This window comes from Triticum dicoccoides, chromosome 6B (genome assembly GCF_002162155.2).
Source record: "Triticum dicoccoides isolate Atlit2015 ecotype Zavitan chromosome 6B, WEW_v2.0, whole genome shotgun sequence".
NCBI classification, from domain to species: Eukaryota; Viridiplantae; Streptophyta; class Magnoliopsida; order Poales; family Poaceae; genus Triticum; species Triticum dicoccoides.
The window spans coordinates 114,131,081-114,143,547 of record NC_041391.1 but is presented as its reverse complement, the minus strand read 5'-3'; the positions used below and the strand labels follow the sequence as shown (position 1 = coordinate 114,143,547).

Sequence of the window (12,467 nt, the reverse complement as noted above, 5' to 3'; positions counted from 1 at the left end):
TGTGATTTTTCTTCTCTCCTTTCTTTGTCATCATTTGTAGTTGCCTAGTTGGGAGCTATGCCCGCGGCATCCCCAAACCGTTACGTCCACAGCTTATGCCAGGACCATCAGAGTGGCAGGTAAACTACAGGACAAGTCAAGTCCTCTTGTCTCACTTCATCACTTGTTTGTTACAGAAATATCAAACCAATGGCGACAACAGATATTTTGAGAACACAAACGAAAAGCCTGGCTTCATCATTCTGTTCCACAAAGGGGGAATGTATACTAAGCTCTATTTTGTCCAACTAAAAGTCCTGAATTCAAAATTCAGCTTTGAAGAAGAGTAAAAATTAGATTAAGCACATTTGCAACATAGAAGGACTGAATTTGAGGGGATATTACGCAAAAACAAGGACTTGGTAAGGGTACAGACATTCATGGGGTTCATCTGGGGAAGAATTGCGCCGGTGATTTTGGCATTGCACATGCATATGCTTAGTGGTACATAGGGATCATGAACGTGTCTACTATCTAGTATCTACAAAAAATGGCTAAGGAGGCGCCACTAATTAATGGAGCCTACTGCACATGGTATGATAACTGATAAATGACTGGCATTTCATTATCCTTCCGTCGTATGCAGCCATGCAGGTAGTGATCGTCGCGAGGTCGTTCCTCAGTCGCTGCTTAGTTTGCACAATCTGCGGTTTGTAGTTCTGCCTTTTGTAGCTATGGCATGCCTGATTGCTGGATAAGGCGCAGGACATCCTTGTAACTGCATCCCCAAACGGCAGACGAGTTTCTGAAACCAGGAGCCCTCGAGAGAATTTCAAAGTTAAATCCAACTTCTCATGATCTCGCGTCAGCGGAAGCTTGGGGAAATAATCTCGAAGGAACGTCCCTTATTCGCATGCCACTTCCCCAGTACGACGCAAGAGTCAAACCAAATATTGCCATGACAACAACAGAACATGCTGCAGGAACTGCCTGGCTGATTCCAAGGAACTGGGTGGCAAGAAGCCCAGCTAGGGTGGAGCTCTGCATTCCAGTACACACTGAAATAGTCCTACAAACAGGCTCTTCTTGCCTACATATATAAGTTCAATAGGAAAGTTAGCCAAACAGCATCAAGGAACTTCAGAAGCATAGTTTTAAGCCAAAAAATAGATTCTTGACTTAGGATGTAATGTAACAGAAGCCACTAATGACGATGTGATACTAGTTCACCTTTCCAGACACAAGATGAAACTACCATATGCTGCAAATAGCAGGCCATTTATCACGATGGTAACTAGATTGAATTAAGTTCCAGTTTCAGAAATTAATGGACATGACAAATGTGAACAGGAAAAAAAAACAGCTTTTCTAATAGGTAAGATTCAGGGAATAATTCAGGTACAATATAAAATACGGGAGCATTACTTGCCACTGGCATATAAACATAATATGAAATATGCGTCTAACACATTCCACACTTTTTTACAGCATGAATTTCACCATATGTTTTCAAAAGCAAACTACTTGACTGAAGGTAGGTCAAAGCGACTAACAAAAAAGGTAAATAACATGGTTTAATTAATTATTAGCAAAATCAGTCAATATTTCCCTAGAGGCATATTTTCGTTCCCGTTAGAGAATAAATAGGATGCACATATACGACTTTGGCAGACGTAACAGAAACCAGCATCCAGAAAAGAGGCGACAGATACATCAATATTGCACATAAGATTGAATCGTGCTTTAGCAAGATCGTGGGCAAACAATCAGTTATGCAGGAAGAGCATTAGAAATGAATAAAAGTGTAATCACAGCATTTAATGATTACCTCAACTGAGGCAACTTGGAAACCCAGTAACCCACAACAAAAGCCGCAATGTGGAAAGTCACTATGGGGAGAAGTAACATGAATCCTTGTGATGAGAGGAGCATGGTCCTATTTATAGCAAGAGGGCTCCCAATACAGAGTGATGTGCACACCATAGCAACAAATGGCATCACTGGTTGTATGACATTAACCACTGGTTTTGCATAGGTATTCAGAAGGAGACCTAGTGTCACAGGCAGAAGAACCACCTGGAAAAAAAATCGGAAATCAGAGTAAAATTGCTTGTTAATTAGCAAGAAACCACCTGGAACTGGAACAATTCCATTACCTGGAGAATCGATTTCGCCATTGCAATTCCATTAACCGGAACCACTGAACCAATCAACAAACCAGTGAGAATAGGTGTGACAATCACCGAAGATATGGTGGAGTAGGTTGTGAGCAGAATACTCAACGCAACATCTCCTTTCCCCAGGAAGCTGGCATAGCTCGAAAGCTGCGCGCCCGAGACGCAGCATGTAAGCATGAAACCAGCGAAGAAGGCCGACGGCATCCGGAACACCCTTGTGATCAGCACCCCCAGCAGCGGCTTGAGCATGTACTGGGCCATGTACCCAATCGACAGCGGCACCGGCCTGGATTTGGGAACACAACACACGACCAGACAAAGAATGGTTTCACATTTGCACTATGATCTTGGGTGAAGCAGTAGAAGAGTGAAAAATATACCTCTTGAAGGCCAGAGCGAAGTCGTCGAAGGATAGTTTGATGCCAATGGAGAGCATGATGCCTCCGAGTGCAGGTGCGTACAGCTCCTTGGAGACCCTGCAAAAGGACTTACAATAATCAAATCAATCAATGACCATGTGCTGCTAGCTGTGCAAAATTCCAAGCAAAGAATCTTCTTGAAGCGTCCAGCGGACGCTTGGCTCACCAGGAGAAGGTGGCAGGGTTGCCGAGGGCGGCGACGGCCGTGGCGACGACGACGAGCGGGAGCAGCGCGGAGACCGCCTCCGAGGGGTCCCCGGCCCCCTCCGCGTGCGACGGGGAGGCATCGGCCTCGGCGCTGAAGGAGAGAAGCCAGGCGCTCCCCTCGCGGCGCGGCCAGCCGACGCGGCCGAGCGACGGCGCGGAGCAGAAGGTGGTGGGCGCCGCCGCCCGCCGCCGCCGGAGGAGCGACGCTGGGGAGGCGCACGGCTGAGGCGGGGAAGAGATGAAGCGCAGGGGGCGGAGAGGGCGGTGCGAGTTGGCGTGGGCCAGTGCGTGGCGAGAGGGGAGGGAGGAGGAGGCGGCCGCCACGGCGACGGACATGGCGACGGCGAGAGGCGGCGTGAACCGGATTGGGTGGTCGAGGAGGAGGGGCGTGGGCACCTCGAGAGGATAGAATGGAGGAGGTGCCCGTGTATGTTTGGGCGCGCTCGACCGGACCAGGTGTGCGCTCCCCGGTTTGGCACCTGTCTTTCCAAGCTGGTAAACTTTATTCCTAAATCCTAAAAAGTGGTCCAGTGCTCGTTTGCCATCTCCAGCACACGCTTTCGCGCGCCGTCGGATCGGCATCGCGCGGCTGGGGCGGAGAAGCGCTCGCCTCGTCGTCTGCGCCAGGTGGCACCTGGTCGTGGCGTCGTCGAAAGAGGCCGTTGGGTGGATAAGCAGTCGTGGGTCCCGGTAGTTCTCCCCCTCCCTCCGCATTTCCGTCTCCTCCCCGTCCCCCCATTTCGAAACCGTCCCTGAGCGCCCCTCCCAAATCCACCAAATCCGCAGCAACCGGCGGCGGTGCGGCGATTCGGCGGCCGTCCTCCGGCGTAGTGACGAAGGGACAGCGTGCGCGGCGTGCAGGGAGTGGTTAATCAGGCCAGGTGCTCGTCGGGGGGCGGCGATTGGGGCTATACGTCGGTGCAGTCGTCGGAGGCCGAAGGCATTGCAGCTCCGGAGTCGCGGGCGAGGAGGGTCGACGCGCGCGTCGGTGCGGCGACCGGGACTGTTCGTCTACACCCGCAACAAACAGCAGCAGTTGGAGGCGGAAGGCGCTGCTGCGTCGGAGACGCGGGCGAGAAGGGTCGACACGCCCGTCTTCGCCGTGTGTTTAGCGCGGAGGAGCAGAATCACCTTGCGCGTTGGCGGAGAGCAGAATCGCAGGTCAGTTCATCTCGATCCCAGTTTTGTGTGTGCTTGTCAGATCTCGTGAGTTTAGGTGCGAAATCACTGAATACCTTTGCCATTGTAATAGATTCGGAAGAGATTACGCATAGGGGGTAAGTGATTTGCCGTTAGATTTGGTTTTGTTGCTGGTGAGGCATTCAAGGCTTTGGTGATCTACTGGGACAACAACTACTCACAGGATGCTCATATAGTTTCGTAGCACCTTTTTTGTCATGCAACAAATGGAACTATGCTATAGGTTCATGTTGGTGGAAATGTTTGTGTATTAGGGTTATGTGTTGTGGTTCGACATTTGGTGTTTGTTTCGACTGAGTTGTAGATATATATGTCAGTTTTGCTTAAGTTTTGTGACTTAGTTTGTCATGCTTTTTGCTGGAGTTTTGCTAGTCAGTTGCCTGAATTGGCCTCAACTGTTGCCTAGTGTGCATTCAAGGCTTTGGTGATCTACTGACTTGCGCAACAACTACTCACAGGATGCTCATATAGTTTCCTAGCACCTTTTTGTCATGCAACAAATGGAACTCTGCTATAGGTTCATGTTGGTGAAATGTTTGTGTATCAGGGTTATGTGCTGTGGTTCGACGTTGGTGTTTGTCTTCGAGTGAGTTGTAGATATGTATGTCAGTTTTGCTTAAGTTTTGTGACTTAGTTGTCATGCTTTTTTGCTGGAGTTTTGCTAGTCAGTTGCCTGAATTGGCCTCAACTGTTACCTAGTGTGCCTGGCTCTGAAGGTTTTGTTAGTCAGTTGCCCTAATATGCCATCAACCGTTTTTTGTCTAGTGTCTTTTGTGTAATGCCTGGCTTTTGCTCAAGCTTTCTCAGGCATTTGCCTGAAATGCCAATATGTGTTGCCTAGCAGACACCATATGCACTGCATTTTGTGTAATCTCAAACTTGCTCAAGCTTTCTTTAGCCGGTTGCCTAAAATGCCAACATGTGTTGCCTGGATAATTGATGTGCAATAGTTGTTTGTTGTTCCTTGTAGCGATGTTTTACTTAGGTGTTTTGTATGTATTTTTGTATTAATGTTGTAACATATATTGAAAAATCAGATAGGTTACGATGCTTTTCATTGCCCACTTTTTTTTAAATCACTGTTCCTTTAAATATGCATCAGAAATTAGATGGCTGGGACAAGTCAGAAGTCAAAACAGGATGGACCTGCTGGATCAAGCCATGACGCCCCTGCATCTCATGGGGATGAAGAGCATCAAACACAGGTGTGCACATGCTCAGGAGTTTTTTATGTTCTTACTGTACTTAAGAGATTTTGTTTTCCATTTTTTATTTATTTTTGTGGTTTCTATCTTCCAGCCACGGAGCAGTGCACCAATATCTGGGTACAAGCGTATGAGAACTAAAGCAGCAGTTGTAAGGGGGAAGCGCCCTGATGATATCATTAGTAACAACAATAGCAACGAGAGCCAAGCTGCAGATGCTGGGAATAAAAATGGAGGATGTGCAGACATCGACCAGCCTCCAAAAGCAAAACGCCAGAAGATGGGAGGAACTGAGGTATTTTGCATAGTTGCCTCAGTTTCACTCAGAAGTTGCCCAGCATGATGCATAAGTTGCCTATGTTGTGATCCTCATCTATGTTTTGCTAATCCCCTTTTTCTGTTTTTTCCTTATGTGCTATAGGGTCGTAGGAATAGGGCATCTCCTGCAAGGCTCTTCAAGTTGAACAAGGACTTGATCCCTGACCAAAAGGGTGTCATCATTGGAAAAGAATCTGGCGGCATTCTGGACCTTGCAGCGAGTAGCATGCCCGAAGATCTTAGCCAGTGGATAATGAAGCATTACGATCCGGAGATTTCACAGATAGTCATTCCAGAAAGGGGGAAGATTCCTGTAGATGCCGCTAGTGTCCGTAGGATATGGGGTTTGCCCAACAGGGGCAGGAAGGTGTGCTTCGAGAATCGGCCTGAAATCACAAAGGCAATGTACAGTATTTACAACATCACATCGAAGAACTCCCCAACCCTCACAGAATGGTGCAAGATGATCGTAGACATGGGAGGATCTCATGATGATGAATTTGTCCGCGCTTGGCTAGCTCTTGTTTTTTCGTGCTTCCTTGCCCCTTCAACTAGTTTGAGCATTTCCCCAAAGAGTTTCCCAGCGGTCATGGATGTCAATGGAATAACGGAAACCAACATATGCCAGTTTGTTGTTGATCAATTAAAGCTTGCGTTCACTTCGGGGCGTGCCAACAAGAAGGTTGTTTGTTGTTGTGTTTTCCACCTTGTTGTAAGTGCTTCAAGCTGTTTTATTTTTTTAAGCATCCATTGTTTACTTATCTTTTCTTTTTCTCTTTGCAATCATTAGCTAACTTAAACTTTCTGTTCTTTTTCCTTGTCTCTACGCAGCTGTTGTACCTAGACTCTTTGGATGTTGATGAGCCAATCTCCAACTTGGTACCAAGGGTTTCTGTCTGGAATTCAGATTTAATCTCCAGAGTTATCAAGAAGGACAGGAAGGCACCAGGAGAATATGGCCATTTGCGGGTAACGCAGTTTCTCTGTTTTAGGATATAACACTACAATTTTTTTAGAGTAGGCAATTCACTTTGAAAGAGCATGCAAGGTAATGTACCTTTTTGGGCAAGTGCCATACATATATTTCAAGTAGGTCCAAGTAGTTATCAGACTTTTTCATTTGCCATGCACACAGTTGGATTATGTCCACAGGAAGGATTTGTGGGGTTGTTGTATTCTAACAGTAGCTGCTGGAGTACATCTTTTTTTAGCTCTTTTTTTGTCTGTGCAATTCACATGTTGGAAAGTAGCAATTTTATACATCCACCCAAGCAACTTATGTTCTGAAAACTAGCAACTTATTCAAACTAGTTCTTCATTTTTGTTCATTACAGTATCCACTAATAGTAGGCAACAAGGGGGGGGGGAAGTGCCATAATGGTTGCAGGAATTTAAAGACTATTAGTAGTACTGTTTTTCTTTCATTTCTCAGTTCTTTTTTTGTTATGGGAGTGCCAGAATTGTTGTCACTCATAGTTTTTTTAAATCTTCTTTTGCTATAAACCACCAGCTCAAGACGGAGTTTTCTCGGTGTGCGGATGATAGCTTGTTTGGCAGTATGGACCACATCACCAAATTTGTTGCCGCAAGATTGCCCGAGTCATATGACAAATCAGTAAGTTATCGAGCACTATTTTTTTGCTCTCATTGTAGTTCCCCTTTTTATCTTTAATAGAAGATATGTACTTATCATGTGTCTCTACCATCCACTTTCATGTTTTACAGAAGCAAAAGAAGCTCACAGGGTTGGTGCATGAAATGTGTTTCGTAATTTCTCATGCAGTGGGGAAGCTCGTGACTGGGGTTGGGAAGATAGATGATGATGAATGGGGGACAAAGGAGGCAGATCCTACTACTGCAGAGACAAGTAGGCGACAGCCTAACAGAAGGAGCAAGCGAGTACCAGCCGGAAGAGACATCTTACCAAGTGAGGAGGAGTCGTTTAATTCAGACAGCGATGATAGCGAGGCAGCTGACAGTGAAAGCGATGGAGATGGCAGAGATAAAGGTAGTGATGAAAGCGACAGCGATGAAAGTTCAGACAGCGATGATGGTCATGATGGATCAAGTGGAGTTCAGGGGAAATCAAGTAACCAGGGAGCACTGGCCCTCACGGTTGACACGGGGACGGAAGATGGAACTGAGGGGAACGAGGACAATGATGATGATGAAGAAGAAGAGGATGACGAAAAAGAAGATGGTGAAGGAAAGGAGGACGATGACGATGAAGAAGGCGATGGGGATGGCAAAGACAAGGAAGACGATGGGCAAGGGAAGCAGGATGAAGATGATGAAGATGACAACAGAGGTGGCAACGGTGGTTCAGGCAGCAATGGTGGCTCCGATCGGGACGAGGATCCCGCAGCTGAGCAGTCAGGCAGCGACGATGATGAACAATGCACGCTGCAATTTCTGATTCAAAAGAAGAAGGACAGAAAGGCAAAAGGATTGGATGAGGCAGATAGCATCTGTATGAAAGACCTTGTGGTGACAGAATTCAAAACTGCTGTTTCCCAAGAACCACGTTTCCCTTTTTTTGAAGTGAAAGAAATGTGGGACATTGATGACATAACCATGGCAACCGAAGCGAAGAGGATGTTCGAAGAGTTGCTGAGGGGGGAAGACTTGGATTTGGGCTTCACATTCAACCCCAAGGAAATATGCCCAAAGGCGACTCGGCAGAAAATAATGAGACAATTTGGCGCCGCTCTAAATGAAGCTACAGAACAGAAGATTGCTTGTCGAAACCAACTACCACCACTCCCTCCATCAAAGAAGATGAAGAAAACTGTTAGTTTCGTACTGGAGCCATCTGTGATGAACAAAACAGCAATGCATTCGCAAGCATATCGTGCCGAAAATCCCGGTTACGGCCAAGGGGGAAAGCCAAGGCAGTCAGCCATGAAAAAATCTGGTCCTTCTCAGCAGCAACAACAAGCAAATTCTGAAACAAAAGAGGCAATTCATGGTGGATCCAAAGCTCAACAAGTAAAGAGTACAACATCAAGCTCAACAAGCAAAGTTGGAGATGAGGCAGTACCTACAGGAGTAGATCCAAAGCTTTCGGGTATTTTTCATTCCCAATGTCAAGCAAGTGGATCACATATTCTGGCAACTCAGTCTAAGGAGGGAGCAAGACCAGCTGCTTTTCAGGCAAGTTCTGCAGAGGAAACACTGGACCCCACAAAAGTAAGGCCAATACAACTAAAGGTGGGACCCATAGTGCTACTAAGCATAGGAAACCGCAGCAGAGCACAACCACTAGTTGACTTAAATGTTCAAGTGCCTCCCCCGTCTCGGGGGAATGTGATGGAGTCAGCCAATTGTATCCAGAGGGCCAAGGTGCAAGACTTCAAGGCATCACCTGAGGCTCGATCATTAAACCATGCAGGTTACAAAAAGGAGAAAGAGAACATCCCTCCGGTACTATGTACGGAGATCAATAGAATACAACACCTGCCCGAAGCTGTAACCATGGGAAAAAGTCTGGAACAAAAGTTGCTAACAGCCATAGGGAAATTGCCTGTTTGCCAAACTGTACTTGCCCAACCTGAGGCCACTAGTGTTCCAGAAGCAGTAACCATGGGAAAAAGCCCGAAACAAAAGTTGGCAAGAGCCTTGGGGAAATTGCCTGTATGCTCAACTGTACTTGCCCAACCTGAGGCCACTAGTGTTCCAGAAGCAGTAGAAGCAACTGGCCAGGGGAACACTTACCATTTCTCTAATGTGGAGGAGTTGTACCACGAATTCATGCGTGTCAGTGGGAAGGCAACCAATGCACTAGAAATCAATGTTCTAGGTGTGAGTGAGCTGCTTGCTAGGTGTGTTGATCCAAACAGCAAGAATGCCCAATCCAACTCCACAAATCACAGCTTAGCAAATGAAGATAAACAACATTTTGAGCAAAGGGACACCGAAAGATCTAATGATTTTTTCAAAGAGTACTGCCCAGCACCAAGTTTCGATCTAGGCATAGATGATTTGCCCACAAGATCTGGAGACAACAAAGCACATGAGCATGTTGGGTCAAGCACATTTGCAGAGCATGAGTTCAAGGAACTCCCAGCACATAACCAGCCAATCATTGATATAACCGGGGATGATTATCTGTTGGACGTTGAAGGCATTGACCCGTGTGTGCAAGCAGAAGGAAATGTGTACCAAACACCTGAAAAAAGTTCTAACCAAGGAGAAGTGGGGTCAGGCAGCAAGATTTACAGTAGTAGTAGCTCAGGAGAGATGCATCCACATCAATTCGAGAGAAGGATTATCAAGCCACCTCCCTGCAAGAGGTCACCATTTATTGACTATAATGAGAAGAAAGTCTACATGCCAAAACCCGAAGCAAATAGATTGTATGCATCCGTTATTCTGCATGGAAGAATTAATGAAGAAGAATCACCAGATGTGGATACCAGGTATGTCAGTATATTACTCCATTTCTTTTTTTGTCAGCTTTTTGCACAATGCACTTCCCCCAGGCAAGGTCTATCATGTTTATCCAGGCAATTCAAACTGTATTTACAAGCAATCCACTTATGGAATCAGGCAACTTGTCTTAGTGTGAAATTCTTTTTTTTGAAACAGTCTCCCCTTGACATGACCTTGCCCATATGTTTTTCATAAGTTGAAATGGTGGTAGGCAAATTACAGAAGGATTTTTGTGAGCTGAATGCCTCTTTTTTTTTCATGCAGCCCAAGGGTAATTGAATATGAAAAGTACTTTGTCACTGTCTGGGAGCTCGCAAACTCAATGAAGAAGGGAGGTTTTGTCGTGAGCCATGTAATGGAAGTTGGTATAGAGAGCATAATGATGAACTTGCCACCAGAATCAAAGAAGCTCGTGATGCCAGTGAGGTTCTCGGTAAGAAAACGTGAAGCAACTAACAATGTAGTTTTGCGTTTCTTTCTTTTTCTTTTTTTGATAAAAGGTCATGGTCATGTCTGTATTCTTCTTTACACCAGGTTCAGATGCAAACATTGGAATTGAACGGCCAGGAGCTCATTTTCCGGTTCAAGAAGTCGAATCGCTTAGACCGTAAAGACATGGTAAGTCAATGGTTTCTTTTTACTTTTCACCAATGCATTATATATGACTTTTTATGCTAAAACTTTTGCCCATGAAATTGCTTTCTGTGACAAGTTGCTTACATATGTCCATAACTTGCCTGTGCATTTTTAGATGGTTGCTTACATAAGTACATAACTTTGCCTATGCATCTTTCTGTTTTTTTGACAAATTACTCACACAAGCACCAAACTTGCATGTGCATGTACGCTTCTTCAGTCCATGTCGTAATTTGCGAGAGCACAACAGAAAAAGTTGCTTAAATCCACCTTCTAGTATTTTATGTTTTTACACTAACCCCATTTTGTTTCTTTTCTAACAGATTATGTTCCCAGTTTTAGAGAACATTGACAAGACAAAGCCTAAAACAGGCAATCATTACTGGATTTTTAACGTGAACATAAGGGATCGACGTTTCGAAGCTCTTGATTCTTGGAGGACGCTAAAAAACAAGTCTCTAGATGTTTGCACTAGGAAAATGGTTGCAAGTTTCCAGTGTCTATGGGAAGAGCATTACGCCAGTTCCCATGTCTCGCTGGATGACTTTGGGCTTACCAACATCGACGTTCCAAAACAGAACAATCAGTAAGCATCCACTTCTTTTCACATATTAACTATGGTTTTGTTTAGTTTTTACAAGTGACATAGAGGAAGCTAGCACTACATAGAAGAAGCTAGCTAACTATAAAAGTTCTTTTTTTCAATTTTTGTTTTAGGTTCGACTGTGGTGTTTTTGCTCTAACGATAGCAAATGGATGGGAGGCAAGGGTTGTTCCAAATTTCACAACGGAGGATATTCCAAGCATAAGGAAACAGTTGACTAACGCGTGGGTTGACAATGCCAACAACAAGGCTCCATGGAAAAGCATACTCAAGTTAGCATAGGTCAGTTTTTTCTTCCCTCACGCACACTACATCCCACGTAAATGCATGTGTTGTTTTCTTTTTGCTTCTTTTCTGAACCTTTCGGAGTGCCGAGGGGGAGGGGAGGGGAGGGGAGTTGCCTGCATAAGAACTTGGAGCAGGCAACTCAATTGCATAAACAGGCAATTTAAGCTTCACCGCGATGCAAGTTTTTCAGAATAACCCCATAAAAGACAAATAATATGATCATTACATAACCAGGGAATTGTTGCATTTTTAGCATTGCAGAATCTTATGTATGTAAGTTTTTCGACCATTATGGGGAGATCAAGGGTGTCTGCGGGGCAATTCAAAGCACACAATAGGCAACTCAAAACTTATAACCAGGCAACTCAAACTCTAGTGTGAGGCAAGTTAGCCAGAAGAAACTGTAAACCAGAAAATAACAGTTTAGGATGTTCAAACATACAGACCCACAAATAGTTTAATTTGTCAATTTCATTCGACACATCTTTACAGCCATATGGTCACTGTTTGACCATTACACCAATCTGGTCAGGCAGCTTCCACCATTGTGGTTAACAGAACCACAATAGCTACACTTGTTCTTTCTCTTCGGATGCAGCTCAAGTGCTGATTGAATTCTTTTTGACTTTGCCCTCCCTTTTGTTGTTGATTTTGGAGGGTCTCTAGGAATTACAGGGCCAAGTGTGGTACTATGTCTTCCAAACTGTGGTTCAACCATCGTAGTACCTTGTGCGGCAGCAACAGCTGCATGTAGAGATGCCGTACTGAGCGGCTGGTGCGCATGTCCACCAGGAGCTTGCACAATAGGAGATGGAATTGCATTGCCATTTTCTTCTTGTGTAGTTGAAGAACCTGTGTGCTGTCCATACCTGCCATCAACTGTTGCTGATGATGCAGGCGATGGTGCCAGTCCAGGGATAGGCACATGGGTTGTGTTTGCCGCGGCAGGCCCCTGCGGTGGTTGTATAGCCCCCATAGTTTGCGGTGCAGGCCAAATTGCTGG

General features: G+C 45.4%; 1 protein-coding gene across 1 annotated transcript; it reads right to left on the bottom strand.

The window, feature by feature from the left end:
- Window positions 1-355: 355 nt before the first annotated feature.
- Window positions 356-3,213, bottom strand: LOC119323425 (probable sodium/metabolite cotransporter BASS3, chloroplastic). Its single transcript, XM_037597086.1, has 5 exons — window positions 2,742-3,213; window positions 2,537-2,632; window positions 2,136-2,442; window positions 1,808-2,055; window positions 356-1,069 (listed from the first exon to the last, which is right to left on the bottom strand). Exons 1-5 carry the CDS (start codon window positions 3,116-3,118, stop codon window positions 832-834), a joined length of 1,266 nt encoding a protein of 421 aa, XP_037452983.1. The 5' UTR covers window positions 3,119-3,213; the 3' UTR covers window positions 356-831.
- Window positions 3,214-12,467: the final 9,254 nt, after the last annotated feature.

What these genes read in the sequence shown, in the direction of transcription:
- LOC119323425 (XM_037597086.1), bottom strand. Translation starts at nt 3,118, where the DNA reads ATGTCCGTCGCCGTGGCGGCCGCCTCCTCCTCCCTCCCCTCTCGCCAC. An exon ending in TTCGCTCTGGCCTTCAAGAG is followed by an intron (nt 2,443 to 2,536) that starts GTATATTTTTCA and finishes TCCCAAATCCAG; the next exon opens with GCCGGTGCCGCTGTCGATTG. An exon ending in TGGCGAAATCGATTCTCCAG is followed by an intron (nt 2,056 to 2,135) that starts GTAATGGAATTG and finishes TTTTTTTTCCAG; the next exon opens with GTGGTTCTTCTGCCTGTGAC.